Below are 14,925 nucleotides of genomic sequence, written 5' to 3' on the forward strand. Positions count from 1 at the left end.
ACCCAAGAACAGTTTTTCCCCAAACGCCATCACTCTGCTAAACAAATAATTCCCTCAACACTGTCCAACTATCTACAAAGTCTGCACTACTATTACTGTTAATCTTCTCATTACTCCTTATCACCCATACCCTCTCACTTGACTGTATGACTGTAACTTTGTCACTTGTATCCTTACAATTTATATTGACTGTTTCCTAGTGTGATTTGATTGCTTATTGTACTTATGACTATTATTAAGTATTGTACCTGATTGTTCTTGACTCTTGATGAATGTATCTTTTCTTTTATGTCTACTGAGAGCATTTGCACCAAGACAAATTCCTTATGTGTCTAATCACACTTGGCCAATAAAAAAAGAATTCTAATTTTAACTCTAATTCTAGAATTCTAATTCTAATGAATTTCTCCCCACTCTCATATTTTGAGGAGGGATTTCTAATTTGCTAATCAAATTACATCCCATGGGTGATTTGTTGTATACCAAAATAAATGTAATTGTCAAATATCCTCCTTCTCCAAGTCTTTCTTGATTTCTTTCTTGATTCTTGTTTCCAGTCTCCTAACTGTAGGTGTCTGAAAGAGATGGATTGCTCTGATTCCCTACTTAATCTACTTATGCTTCTATCCGCAGTCCTAAATAATTGTTGTAGAAAAACGTTAAATATTAAAATATACTTATATCATTCTATGCATACACACACACACACACACAAACACACACAGCTTTTATTTAGAAAATCTGGTCTCATTGAGCTTTGCACATTGCTTCAAATGAAGAAGATGGCAACACAATATTAACAGTTGTCCATGGCATCCCAAAATACCATACATATCATATTACAATTAAAGAAAAATGAATTATTTATTTTTTAAAGCCCTAAATCTCATGAGAAGGTACAGAAATGCCCACCATTTGATGCAGATAAAAATTATATCAAAGAAACTCAGGATATATATCTCACTATACTCTAGATATCCTCTAGGTACAAGATAAGGACTATAATAGGTATATTTCTTCTGAGGAAATATTTGTCTGGGCAAGGGACAGCTTAAAATTTTATGGAAAATAAGAACCTCAAAGTGGGTAAGACCCACATCATACAAGTGACCACAGCTATTTGATGGTGAGAGTATTTTGAGGGTTTCTGTGTGATTTTGTACATTCTGTACATTCCTATTAACACTGTTCCATGTGCCTTCAGCATATAGTTGCACTGGCACATGACCACAGAAGCGTCTTTGGACAATGTTGGCTCTTCAGCTGTGAACTGGAGATGAATATCACACAACTGGCAGGGGAAACCTTTAGCTTTTTATTTTAGAGCATTATTCTTATAGAAACTCTTCCAATTCCTTGTGACCTGTTAGACATGATGTCACCAGAATTGTCTGGTAGATAATATGTTTTCATGTCAAAAAAGGCAAGGAAAGATTGTTTCAATTTCCACAATCATGGTTAGAGAGGGTCCAAGCCATCACTAAAAGGGCTCCCCAAAGCTACAGCAACCCAGGGCCAATCCAGTCTATTTCTGGGATATAATAATAATGAGGATTCTATACAAAAGCAGTCCGTAACTTTTCTGGCTCCATGAACCAACAGAAACAGCAGCAGTGGCTGCAAAATTGTTTTGTGAACACAACCTAGGTCCCATGCATGTGCAAATAAATAAAAAACAAACCACAGTTGGAATACTGCATCCAGTTCTGTAACCATTATATAAGAAAGATGTTGAGACTCTGGAAAGAGTGCCCAGAAGAGCAACAAGAATGATTAGGGGAATAGAGCCTAAAACATACAAAGTGGGTATGTCTAGTCTAATGAAAAAAGACTAGGACAGATGTGGTAGCAGTGTTCCAATATTGAGGGGCTCCTACAAAAATGAAGGTGCCAAACTATTTTCTAAAGCACCAAAAGGCAAAATGAGAAACAATGGATGGAAACTAACCAAGGAGAGAAGCAACCTAGAACTAAGGAGAAATTTCCTGACAGTGAGAGCAATCAACCAATGGAATAACTTGCCTTCAGAAGTTTCAAATAGAGGGTGGACAATCATTTATCTTAAGTGATATACGGTCTCCTTCTCAAGCAGGGGGGGTTGAATTAGAAGACCTCCAAGGTCCCTTGTAACTTTATTATTCTATGTTCTAAATGAAGCTTCACATGCTTGGCTGCAGACAGGAGGTTGCTATACAAGTTCTTTTTTTTTTTTTTAAGCAAAGTTTAATATAGGAACGTAGCCCTTTGGCTGTGTTAGTCAAGGTGGTAGTGAGTTCTAGAAGCAAATGTTCCTCTTTTGTCCATTCAAAATGTTATTTTCTTTCATTTATTACAGATATATTTTCAAAAAGGATAATATCTATCGATGGACAGATAATTAGGTTAATTAATTAATGTTCAATATAACACTTATTGTTATAAAAGAAGGCAGCAGTCCACTCCCTGATGGTCCTGGCCCTTCCTCCAAGTCCTCGCTCTCCTCCACAGTCCATACCTGCTGCCGGCTAACCACAACAAGAACGCAGTTGCTCATAATATGATCACAGAGGTCATTTATGTAGAGTATGAAGAGAGTTGGTCCTAGAACACTGCCTTGGGGGACCCCACTGTTGACAGGTATAGAATTTGATAGGACGCTCCCAATTTTGACCATTTGTTGTCTGTTTGATAGGAATGCTTCTGTCCAGTTATGCAGGTGTCCAGAGATACCATAAGATTTAAGTTTTAGGAGTAGTTTGTCGTATACCACTGAATCAAAGGCTTCACAGAAGTCTATGTAAATTGCGTCTATTGCTTTGCCCTGACTGAGTTATGTAGTCCATATGTTTTTGCAGTGTAAGAGTTGCAGATTACAAGATAGTTTTTTTTTTAAACCAAATTGTTTATTAGAGAGTAGGTTGTTTGTTTCTTGTTTTGTGATCAGTACCAATAGTTCACTACATGAATGAAGATAGAAAAGTGATTCCCTAGAGTTCAAAATTACAACAGCTATTATAATGAACAATTAAGGCAATTGAACATTGAATTATTACCTGAAAATGGAAATTATATTCTTGGTTTTGTACATTTTTGCTTATGTTAATGTTGCACAGGTCAGTAAGTATATATGGGGTGCATTTGGATTTTTTAAAATTTCTAGACATAAAGTAGTCCCAGTGACTTTTAAAAGAAGCTGAAAATTGTAACATATCCCTTGGCTTAGAATTCATAAAGTAGAAAAATTGATGCAAAATCTGAAGTCATCTCATTTTTGCCAAAAACTAGATTCAGAGTAGGTTGAAGAAAAGCAGGTAAAAGCTTAAATAGCACATCCATCACCATGAGATTGTTGTTAATGTAAACAAAGCAAATATGGGATAATGCATCATCTGTCATTTTTATAGAGCTTCAGATTGCTTTTATATCTTGGGCCACAGGGGTTTATTTTGCAGAAGTGCTAAATGGAACATCCGATGGAGCAGATTGTTGCCTAGGTAAGCTCTCACCACACAAAATATAGACAAACTAAGATTCAGTAAAGAGTGTAGGAAATTTAAAGTAGATTCAGCAAAACTTTTTGTTAGCAGAGTATTCAGAGAGCTTCCCATACCCAATCTGCACAATTTTGGGAAGTTAATATGACTCAGTTCAAGCCTCTAGATTGCACTTTCTCTTATAGAATCCCATCAAATTCTTGTGGAATCTCAGAATTCCATGGAACAGATTAAAAAGCCTGCTCTACATCAGTGTTTCTCCATCTCATCTGCTTAATGTGTGTATTTTAACTCCCAGAATGCCCCATGCTGACTGAGGATTTCTGGGAGATGTAGTCCACACATTTTAAAGTTGCTGAGGTTGAGAAGCATTGCTTTAGATTATCAGATTGGTCAGTGTTTACATTATGCTCTGTTTAGTACTAACACTGCTATCTTATTTGTCTCCTTTTTCCCCCCCATACCAGTTATGGAGATATGGTGCCCAAGACAATTGCTGGCAAGATATTTGGCTCCATTTGTTCGCTGAGTGGTGTGCTTGTCATTGCTCTTCCTGTACCAGTTATTGTTTCCAATTTCAGCCGAATTTACCATCAGAATCAAAGAGCTGATAAGCGACGAGCACAAAAGGTAAGATATACTGAAAGCTAAAATAAACATATTTTAGCTTGATTTCTACTGACACTAGCTTGCATCGGTTTTTCTATGAATAATATGTATTCATTGTTTAGTCTGTATTTTAGCAACTCAGGTTTAATCTTCCTTACACCTGGGTTTTTTTTCCTCTTCACAAGGTTAATTTGTTCAGGCAGAAAAATTCTAAACAGAAGCATAAATCTCTGAAAATACCTCAGTTGCTGTGGCAGTCATAAAGGTGAACTCAGGTGTTTTATATCTATTATCATCATTATAATTATCATAATTACTTAATATCAAATTCTGAAATGTCACAATTTTCAGATAATGAATGCTAAAGCAAGTTATACTAGTGACAGGAAGAGTTTCCTAAAGCTCTAGTTGCCTTTACATTTTCTCACAATAGGAAAACCAAATAAAACTTAGTTGTGATAAGTTGGTGTGTGAGAGTTCTGTGCAAAAAACAGGAGGAAGTACCATCAGTTTTTGGAATCTGGCTCTGTCTTCTGATCACACGCATTTCCCACTGTGCTTCTTCAGAACTAAGTCAAATTATCCATCACCCCTCCTGGCCCTTATTTCACTATTCAAATCTTTCTTCTGAATATATCCATCATCTGAGGTAAGGTGAATAGCCACTCTGAAAAAGAATTTATCTTTATGCCATATCCAAATGCGCATCTTCAGGTTCTGAGGTTCATGACCAATTTTCTTAAGATTCAAAGTCAACACCTATATAGCTCAAGCTATTTTTTTCCTGCTGGCATAATACAGTATTTTATTCCACTGGAATAGAGAATTTAATGGTGATCCTGATATTGACTCTGTTAAATAGAATGAGAGAAGGACAACAAAGATGCAGGAACTTAAGGACATATCTTGTGAGGACAATCTGAAGGGATACGATGTTTAGTTTGAAGAAAAAAAGAGTGGGCATGAGATCAGGTATGTAGAAAGATGCCATAGGGAAAATGATCAGGAACTAAGAAGAGGAACAATTAATATTCTTAATGGTGCTTACATCTTGTTCAGATATAAGTTTTGTACAGCAGTAAAGCCCTCCACCTGTTGAGGTTATGGGTTTTCCCTCATAGGAGGTTTTAAATAAGAATCTTGGTGTTTAATTGGTTTTCTTACACACTTAGAGAGTTTGGATGTTAGATGATCCCCATAGTATCTTCCAATTTCACAATTCTATGATTCAGTGATCCACTACAGGTATAATCTGAGGCTAATATTGCACTGTAATAATCACTTTAATAGCTAGTCTATAAATATTAGATTTCAACATCTAAGAAAGCTCACACACACACACACACACACACACACACACACACACACACACACACGGAATGAGCATTAAATAATGTTGCTCTCAGTAAACCTGTAAATATAACAAAAGACAGCTGATGTGGCTGTCTGGCATTTTTACTCCTCTGGGGAAAATTCTGGTAATTGACTTTCTTCTAATTAGCTCTAATAGCACCTCAGCACTTCCCTCTCTTTTGCAGAAAAGACTGAAGCAGACCTCTTGCATATTTACCAGTGTTGACTGGTAAATCCAAGTGACAGGCAGAGAGACATGATCCATAATGAATTGAATGTTTCTTCTACCTGCAACAAAGAATGATGAACACACTATTGTTATAACACAAAAGGAGATAACAAATGGAAATGAGTGAGCTGTAAGAGAAGGGAGAAAAATAAAACATCTGCTAACTTCCATTTCACCCTCTATCCGGCAACTTTTGAAAAATAAGTTTCTATTATGTTACTTAAATGTTGCATTTCCCATTAAAAAGTTCACAGCTTCAATGACAAGGAGCTTCCAATAAATTTCCATTTTACATTCTAACTAGGCTGGGACCAGAACAGGTTTGCATAATGTGATGTCAGAAGATAACTTGAAATCTAGTGTCAGTAGCATAGTAGGAATGGATGGACAGTGAACCCAACATAGACCACATGTCTTCAAGAGAAACATAGCTGTGGTTCTATTGATATAAGCCACGTCAAACTTGCCACGTCACGTTGCCGTCACATCATGTTTTACCATGTTTCCCCCCTTTTGCAGAGCTGGGGTGGGCATGGCCTGCTTGTGACATATCCAGCCCGCGGGCCGTCAGTTTGTCACCCCGAATATAAGCAATATAGACCTGATATGGATCAATATGTAGCCAGCCATGGCCTAAAAGGGCTATCTGTGTAGATATGTTTGATTCATTTACCAGATAACAGTCATAGTTTTTACAGTCTATCCATCTCATATAACTAAAAAATGTATAGTGCTAATTATTAACTAGATCAGTTCAAATTGCCTACCACTTGTATCCTGGTTTATAATTGGTTTGTATTTGGTTTATATTTTTAAAAAAGGCTATAATCTCATTAAATACAATGAGATCCACCCATACAAATGAACTAATTGAACTTCACTAGCCTTATTGGAACAAAACTATTGTTGTGAAGATGTTTGTCCCTAAGCACACTTTCTTAAATAGGATTTCTGGATCTTTAGTGTCAATCTGAGGAGCTTTTATAGTGCTTTCATTCCAGCATTCCAAATGTTGAGTTAATAATCTGATATTCATGAGCCTTTTCTATGGTTGGAAAATTGCAGCTGAACAGGTTGGTACAATGGTACATTCAACTATCCTACAGCAACATAATGCCATCTTTTGTTGTAACCTTGGCAACAAAAAAGAAAACTTACCTGGATTCTTATGTTAGTTCTTTATATACACCAGTTCCAATCCTTAAAATATTATAAAATACAACAAATCATATTAACTATGATCTCCAGAAAAGATCTTTTTAAATGCCCCTAAACAGAACCTTATTCTGTTACCACCAACAACAGTATTCACACCTCCATACCTCTAATTTAACAACAATAGCACTTCACTTTCTTAAAATAGTCCTTTTGATCACACAGACTCTAAAAATACATACTTTTCACAGAAAACAATTTTATTCTAAAGAAATAATACCTCAAAATCCTTATGATTTGCATTATTTTATCTGTTATATTTTCCTGTATGTTGTCTTTTACTTTCCCGGGATCAGTGCATCACCTTAATGATACCATTCAGTATCAACTGTCCAAAGGGTTATTGAATTCATCCAGGAATATTTACATTGAAACCCCAAAATAGCAATTATTATAGCCACGTCTCTATTTTTTCAAGCTGAACTCTATTTTGAGTGACAACATGAACATGTGGGTTTTTTTAAAACCACAATATGAACATGGTTCATTGCCTTCTTCGAGGATGTTTTTTCAACATGCCAATCTAACTACAGCCGTGGGATTTCTTCTTAGTCTTCCACAAAGTAATAGACAGATTTGACCCTGCTTAGCTTTTCAATTTCAGTATTCAGATGCAATATTCCACATTATTTTTTATGTAATGATCTCTACACTCAGAATTCTTCTTAAAGAGCAGCTTTATCAGCTCCTCTCATTTAAGCAATAATATACAGTATACTGCTTTAAACAGCATATATCCATGTAAAAATCCTGTATCTTTTACAATATAGTTTATAAATAATATCAACCTTTGAAATATGAATTTAGTCCTTAGATTAAACAAAACTGTATTCCTCCACCTGTTTCTTCCTCTATCCAATACTGTCAGTAATTTATAACCCCCCAATTCACTCACTTTTTGACACTCAATTTTCTTTGCTATTAACTTCATGCTAAGGTGATTGATTGATGGTCTCACCAAAGTTGTTCTCTCTCCCTCTCTCCCTCCCCTCCTCATGCACACACATATTAACACACACATATTTTCTCATCACATTTAAATTTCTAATTTTCACTCTGCTGAAATAAATGTCTGAATTAAATAAAGTACACTAAGTGTAAACAATAGAAGAGAATATACATAGCTCAGGAGCTGTGGAGTCCTTGGGGCTCTCTAAGCTCAGAGACCACCAAGAACTCTAAATGGAAACAGGCAAGTACTTTTCACATAGCAAATATTCCAGTAAACATGCAACCAAACCAATTCGTTAAAATCTATTTGAAGGTGCTGTGAAAAGATGAAATTTGAGGAACTTTTAGACATCTAACACACCACTTTTTAATGATTATGTTTTCCACCATTTGCAACTAGATACATAACTAGGAAAATGCTTGTTCTATATTGCTATCAGTTCTAGAATGACTGGCTAACAGATAGTTTTAAAATGATACATTATTTATCCACTTATCAACCTTGGAAGTAATGGCCCTTCCTTTTGTAGATTTGTGTTGTTTTGTTCTTACTGTGAAAAGAAAGTGTTCCGAACTAAGCAACTCGTTAGTTTGCATTTCTAATAGTTTTCCTTCCACGACAGGCTCGTAAACCTGCACTTCTGATTGGCCCGCTAATGGCGAATCGTGATTGGTCGTTTTTGGCTGATCTGATTGGCTGTTGGCGGGTCGCCGCTGATTGGATGCTCTCAGCGCGGCAAACTCAAATCATTGGGTGTTTTGACAGCAGCCAGCTCTATAAAAGGAGCTGCTGCTGCCCAAGTATTTTGCTCTGTTCTGAAGTCACTAATAAAGAGTTGGAGTCACTATTCGATGCCTCGTCTCCGTTCTTTGCACCCACTCTCCCAGACGTAACACTGGCGACGAGGGTGGGATGCGGAGACGATAGAGCTGACTGAGCACTCACTGAACATTAACAGAGCACGTGGCTGATAGCGCACCAATAGCGGCAGAATGACCAGCGGCGCCATACCACCCGCTCCATTTGACCCAGCCAACGAAGACTGGGACTCGTATATGGACAGGTTTCAGATGTTCTTGGAAACCAATAACCTGAAGGATGCTACGCCTGGCAAGAAACGAGCTGTATTCCTGACCCATTGCGGACCTGCCGTTTTCAAGATGGCCAAGGCACTCGCTAAACCAGCAGAAGTCAAGACGATGGACTGGGACAACCTCGCCCCAATTGTCCGGGCCCATTATGCCCCAGTGGTGCCAACACTCATCAGGAGTTTTACCAGAGGGACCAACAGGAAAGTGAAAGTGTTGGAGACTTCATCGCGGACCTCAGAAACCTGGGGGGACTCTGTGGCTTCGCAAACCTAGAGGAAGCCATGAGAGATCGAATCATTCTGGGTCTAAAAGACCCCACAACCCAGAGCAAGATTATGGCAAAGGGGGACATCGGCCTCGCAGATGTCATTGCCGAAGCTACTGCAGCAGAAGCAACCAGGAAGTCAGCAACTCAAATGCGCCGAACAAACGGACCACACTGCGAACTCGCTAGTGACACTACGTCCTTTTCTGAGAAGCACACAACGACCACCCACCATGAAGACCTCGAATCTTCATCAGAAAGCGAGGAAGAAGAGGTCAACAGACTCAGGTCAGAATGCGATCAGCGAGACCAGCGGAACCGCAAACCTTCGTATCAGTGTGCTGGATGCGGGGGAAACCACCCGCAATCAGACTGCAAATTCCTAGACGCCCTCTGCCATTCCTGTGGAAAGAGGGGCCATATTGCAAAGGTCTGTAGAAACAAGTGAGGTTCCAGCCCAACCCGAAGAGAAAATAATTTCCGGCAGACAACAGGCACCCCACCAGTAAATCGGGACCACCCAAGCAACCAATGGAACCACTACTACAGAAATCGAGCACCAGCCACTTCTACCAGACCAGAAGAGGCGCACCAAACCATCACCATCGGCCACGCGTCATCCCTTGATGCAAGAAAAATCCGAGTAAGGGTCACCATTGAGAATCGGCCATGCGTTATGGAAGTCGACTCCAGGTCTTCCCTATCAATGGTCTCCTGGAAAACCCTCAAACAGCTGATCCCTGACATCCGTCGCCAGGACCTCAGCACACAGAAGATTATATTAAAGGACTACCAAGGAAATAGGATCCCAGTCGCCGGTTCCAGCCACGTTCAAGTCTCCTTCAAAGACCACACCGCAACCCTACCTCTTACCATCATCGATAAAGATCGACCCAGCTTACTAGGCTTGCAGTGGTTCGCGCCACTAGGAATCGAACTGGCGGGCATCAACCAGACCGAAAGCGATAACTGGGAAGCGGCCCTCATCCAGGACTTCCGGGAAGTTTTCACTGAGAAGCTAGGCAAGTACAAGGGATCCCCCATATCGTTTAATCTCTGCCCTGATATTGCGCCCATTCGCCTTAAGCCTCGTCGAGTGCCCTTTGCACTCAAACCAAAGATTGATGAACAATTGGACAAATTAATAGCCCAGGGCGTGTTGGAACCGATTGACCACGCCCGATGGGAGACCCCAATTGTAACCCCCATAAAACCTGACAGATCTCTGAGAATTTGTGGGGATTACAAGGCCACCATAAACCATGCACTTCAGCAGAGCGCTTACCCCGTACCTGTGGTCCAACACCTTCTTCACTCCCTTGGGGGCGGGAAAATATTTGCAAAATTGGACTTAGCCCAGGCGTACCAGCAGCTGCCCGTAAATGCAGAGACCGCAGAAGCCCAAACTATAGTCACGCACAGAGGTGCATTCAAGTGTAATAGACTCCAGTTCGGAGTGAGCGTAGCACCTGGCATCTTCCAAAGTCTGATGGAAAGGTTGCTACAAGGCATAAAAGGGGTTGTGCCCTACTTCGATGATGTCTTGATAGCTGCCCCCACTAGAAGCCTACTAGAAAAGCGACTAAGAATGGTCCTCCAAAAATTCAAAGACGCTGGCCTGAAGGTCAAGAAGGAAAAGTGCCAACTATGCACTGAAAGGTTTGAATTCCTTGGTTACCTTCTTGACAAACAGGGAATTCACCCTACTGAAAAAAAATTGGCTGCAATAAAAAACACCCCGACACCTAGGAACAAAACAGATCTCCAAGCCTTCCTGGGACTCATCAACTTTTATAACATCTTCCTACCCCAGAAGGCGACTGTTGCTGAACCCCTGCACAGGCTCCTCGACAAAAAGGCTTCCTGGGTCTGGGGACGTCGAGAAGAGTGGGCTTTTCAGCAAGTAAAAGACCTTTTAACATCAGATGCTGTATTGATACAATATAACGAGACTTTACCTTTAACTGTCACCTGTGACGCCTCACCGTTTGGAGTAGGAGCCATCCTGAGCCACATCCTGCCAAACGGTACTGAGGCACCCATTGCATTTTTTTCAAGAACTTTATCTAAAACTGAGAGAAACTATAGCCAACTAGATAAAGAGGCTCTCGCTATTGTGGCAGCGATCAAACAATTCCACGAGTATGTATATGGAAGACCCTTTTCTATAATCACCAATCACAAACCATTACTTGGCATCTTGGCGGGGGATAAACCAACTCCCCACATCTTATCGCCAAGAATGACACGCTGGTCAGATTTTCTAGCCGCATATGATTACCAACTGCAACACTGACCCGGAAAAGCCATTCCCCACGCTGACGCCCTGAGCCGCTCTCCACTACCAGAAATCCTAGACGACCCAGCTCCAACCCTAACTACACTGCAAATCGAGACACTTCCTTCACCACCACTAACTGCACAAGACATCGCATCGGAAACAAGGAAGGACCCTTGTTTGACACGAGTCCTCAGCTGGGTGGAAAGAGGTTGGCCTGACAACGAACCCAACGACACCTTCAAGCCCTTCAAACACAGGCGGACAGAACTTTTCTCCCAAAAAGGAAGTGTTTTGTGGGGAGACAGAGTCATCATCCCAGGAAGACTACAGCATAAGGTCCTAAAACTACTGCATGATGGACATCCCGGCATCGTGCAAATGAAGGCACTAGCAAGGAGCTACACTTGGTGGCCAGGTATAGACAGGCAAATAGAAACCTGGGTGGCCACCTGTAACAAGTGCCAGGAAACACACTCAGCTCCTCCAAAAGCACCACCAGCAGAATGGGAAACGCCCCGAGGTCCCTGGTCCCGTATCCACATCGATTTTGCGGGACCCACCAAGGGGCATACGTTTCTCATAACAGTGGATGCCTATTCCAACTGGCTTGAGGTCCACAAAATGAAGAGCACCACCACAGAGGCCATCGTTAAAAAACTAAACAGACTATTTGCCACACACGGCTTGCCAGATGTCTTGGTTTCAGAAAATGGCCCACAATTCACCGCCTTGGCATTTGAACAGTACCTAGCAGACCGGGGGATACGCCACGCCTTAACATCGCTGGCTCACCCTGCGGCCAACGGTAGGGCTGAACGAATGGTCCAATTCACAAAGAAAACCTTACACAAGATGGAGCAAGGGAACATCCACGACAAGGTGACCAGGATGCTTCTCCTCCAACACATTACTCCAAACAGCACCACAAATAAAACTCAAGCCGAACTCCTGATGGGCAGGCAACTTCTATCACATCTTGACCGCCTACACCCTGCCTACATGCCGGAAAAGCCCCTGGGGTCCAGCAGCAAGTATCGCACGTTCAAGGTAGGCGACCCGGTCTTTGCAACAAACTTTACAGGAGACCCGTTGTGGGTCCCCGCTACCATAACTCAACTTACGGGTCCCCATTCCTACCGTTTACAAACTGCTGATGGGAGACTGTGGAAGTGCCATATCGACCAACTACGCTCCCGGTTGGCACCTACCCCCTTCACAAACCCTGAACTCCAAACCAGGGGGGGAAGGGAAATCGAGGGGGCCGAAAATGAACTTGTATCCGACCCAGTACTCGAAACCCAGCAATCAGCGCAACCAAACCCAGAATATTCACCTTCCAAAGAAGAGCCGGGGCAGATGGTCATCTCTCCATGAAGCAGCACTGCGGCATCAGCAAACTCAGAGAATCCAGATGACAGCCTTGACGGGAGTAGGAATGACAACCCCGAGTCACCCAACGGAGAAGTCAGATCATCATTACCGCCGAGCTCAATGAACAGCTCACCGGAACCAGAGTCCGGGCAAAGACTGGTGGTGCAACACAAATCAGGTAGACAGGTGAAATGACCTGCCTACCTGCGAGAATACATCACCCCACCCTTGAGACGGAACCTAGGGGGGAGGGGTGTTCCGAACTAAGCAACTCGTTAGTTTGCATTTCTAATAGTTTTCCTTCCACGACAGGCTCGTAAACCTGCACTTCTGATTGGCCCGCTACTGGCGGATCGTGATTGGTCGTTTTTGGCTGATCTGATTGGCTGTTGGTGGGTCGCCGCTGATTGGACGCTCCCAGCGCAGCAAACTCAAATCATTGGGTGTTTTGACAGCAGCCAGCTCTATAAAAGGAGCTGCTGCTGCCCAAGTATTTTGCTCTGTTCTGAAGTCACTAATAAAGAGTTGGAGTCACTATTCGATGCCTCGTCTCCGTTCTTTGCGCCCACTCTCCCAGACATAACAGAAAGATCATAGTTTTATCGTAGTTTTGTATCCATATTTCTATTCCTTGCTTTTGTGTAAAAGAAGAAAGCGCTTGAAAGGAATTTTACATCTAGAGGCTGATGCTTACCTTATTATATATATTAAATGGACATGATTTCATGGTTGAATGCATCTAAAGTTCTTTGCAATAATCTGTGGGGGAGATGCAAAGCCAGAAGTCAAGGAATCCAAGACTGGAATGGAGAAGGACTTGCTTTGGATGTGAATGGAAACTGGCAGTGGCAGATTAAGGCTCACTGGTACTCTAAGCACTGACAAATCTTGGTGCCTCCCTCCTTTGTACATACTGTACAAACGAAGCCATATTTTCAACTTTGTGGTTCCCCCTTTGGGTCTGGTGCCCTAAGCACTTGCTTAGTTTCTTAATGGTTAATACAACACTGGAAACTGGCAAAGAATTGGTCAGGCTGATCCTCAGTTCCAGAAAATGAGGTGAAGGCAGGACTGGAGCAGGAAAAACCATGCAGGGACTGGAATGGGAGTAAATGACAGAATCTGAAATACAACAAGAAGCTGTTATTTGGCTTTTGAGATTCAGCTGAGGAGAAAGACAAAATAGAAATTAAATCAAATCAATAAAGCAAGATAGCTCAGGAATGAATCTACACTTCCACAACTGAGTGATCATGAAGTTGAAAACAGAGACCATAGTGTTCTGACCATAGTCTTCTATTTATAAGGTATTTCCAAACAGCATGGTTTTCACTCTATTTTCATACTCTCATTCAGTAATAAATTAGCTTGAAACTGAATTTTGTTCACCTCCACTTCGGTAGCCCTCGACGTATCTAAATAAGTCTCTCCAGACAATGATAAAAGGCCTTAAAAATGAATTCAATATTGTGTTAATTGAACTTCCCAGCTCCAACAGTATTAAAACTCCTCTGCCTGTACTCCATAAAAAAAGTTGCCACTTCTCTGCTATCAATAATTTTCAATGCATATTTTTGGCAAACAAAAAAAGAGATAGAGAATAGATGCAGATGTTATTGTGCTGAGCCTCTCTTTCTCTCTTTGCTTAATGATCTTGGCAAAATAAAGATCATAACATCACTTAATGACTATATTGTTTAACAATGAATATTCCTGTTCCTATTGTGGTTCCAGGATTACATGTATTGGAATGTTGGGGAAGAGAGAGAAAGAGGAGATAATGGCTTTCTTGAGTCAAGAGGCTGGAAAGCAGAACAAGGCAAGAGTTTATTGCACACTATATAATTTCCTTGCTACATAAGCAAGGCAAATCAATATGAACAGTAGTTTACACCAACTGTACAACTGATTCAAGACTGACTTGAAGAAATAAGATTGAGTTTTTTGATTATGCATGCTTTAGCATGATTAGGTTCCAGCAAATGCTAAGAAATGTCTTCCATGCACTCAGATGCTGATAAGTAAAGCAACAGCAAAACCAAGAGTGAAACAGACAATGAAGAATCCTAATAATACAGGTTATTAT

The 14,925-nt window shown here is 40.9% G+C and overlaps 1 protein-coding gene across 1 annotated transcript in view; it reads left to right on the forward strand.

The window, feature by feature from the left end:
* KCND3 (potassium voltage-gated channel subfamily D member 3) overlaps positions 1 to 14,925 on the forward strand; it is a 321,194-nt gene that overhangs the window by 237,538 nt on the left and 68,731 nt on the right. The window contains exon 3 of the mRNA XM_026675177.2: positions 3,941 to 4,103. Within this exon, the coding sequence (XP_026530962.1) occupies positions 3,941 to 4,103 (163 nt within the window). The remainder of the gene's footprint in view (positions 1 to 3,940; positions 4,104 to 14,925) is intronic.

The sequence above is a fragment of the Notechis scutatus genome, chromosome 3 (assembly GCF_049901735.1).
Source record: "Notechis scutatus isolate UNSWTSFEM ecotype Mainland chromosome 3, rNotScu1.2, whole genome shotgun sequence".
In the NCBI taxonomy this organism is placed as follows: Eukaryota; Metazoa; Chordata; class Lepidosauria; order Squamata; family Elapidae; genus Notechis; species Notechis scutatus.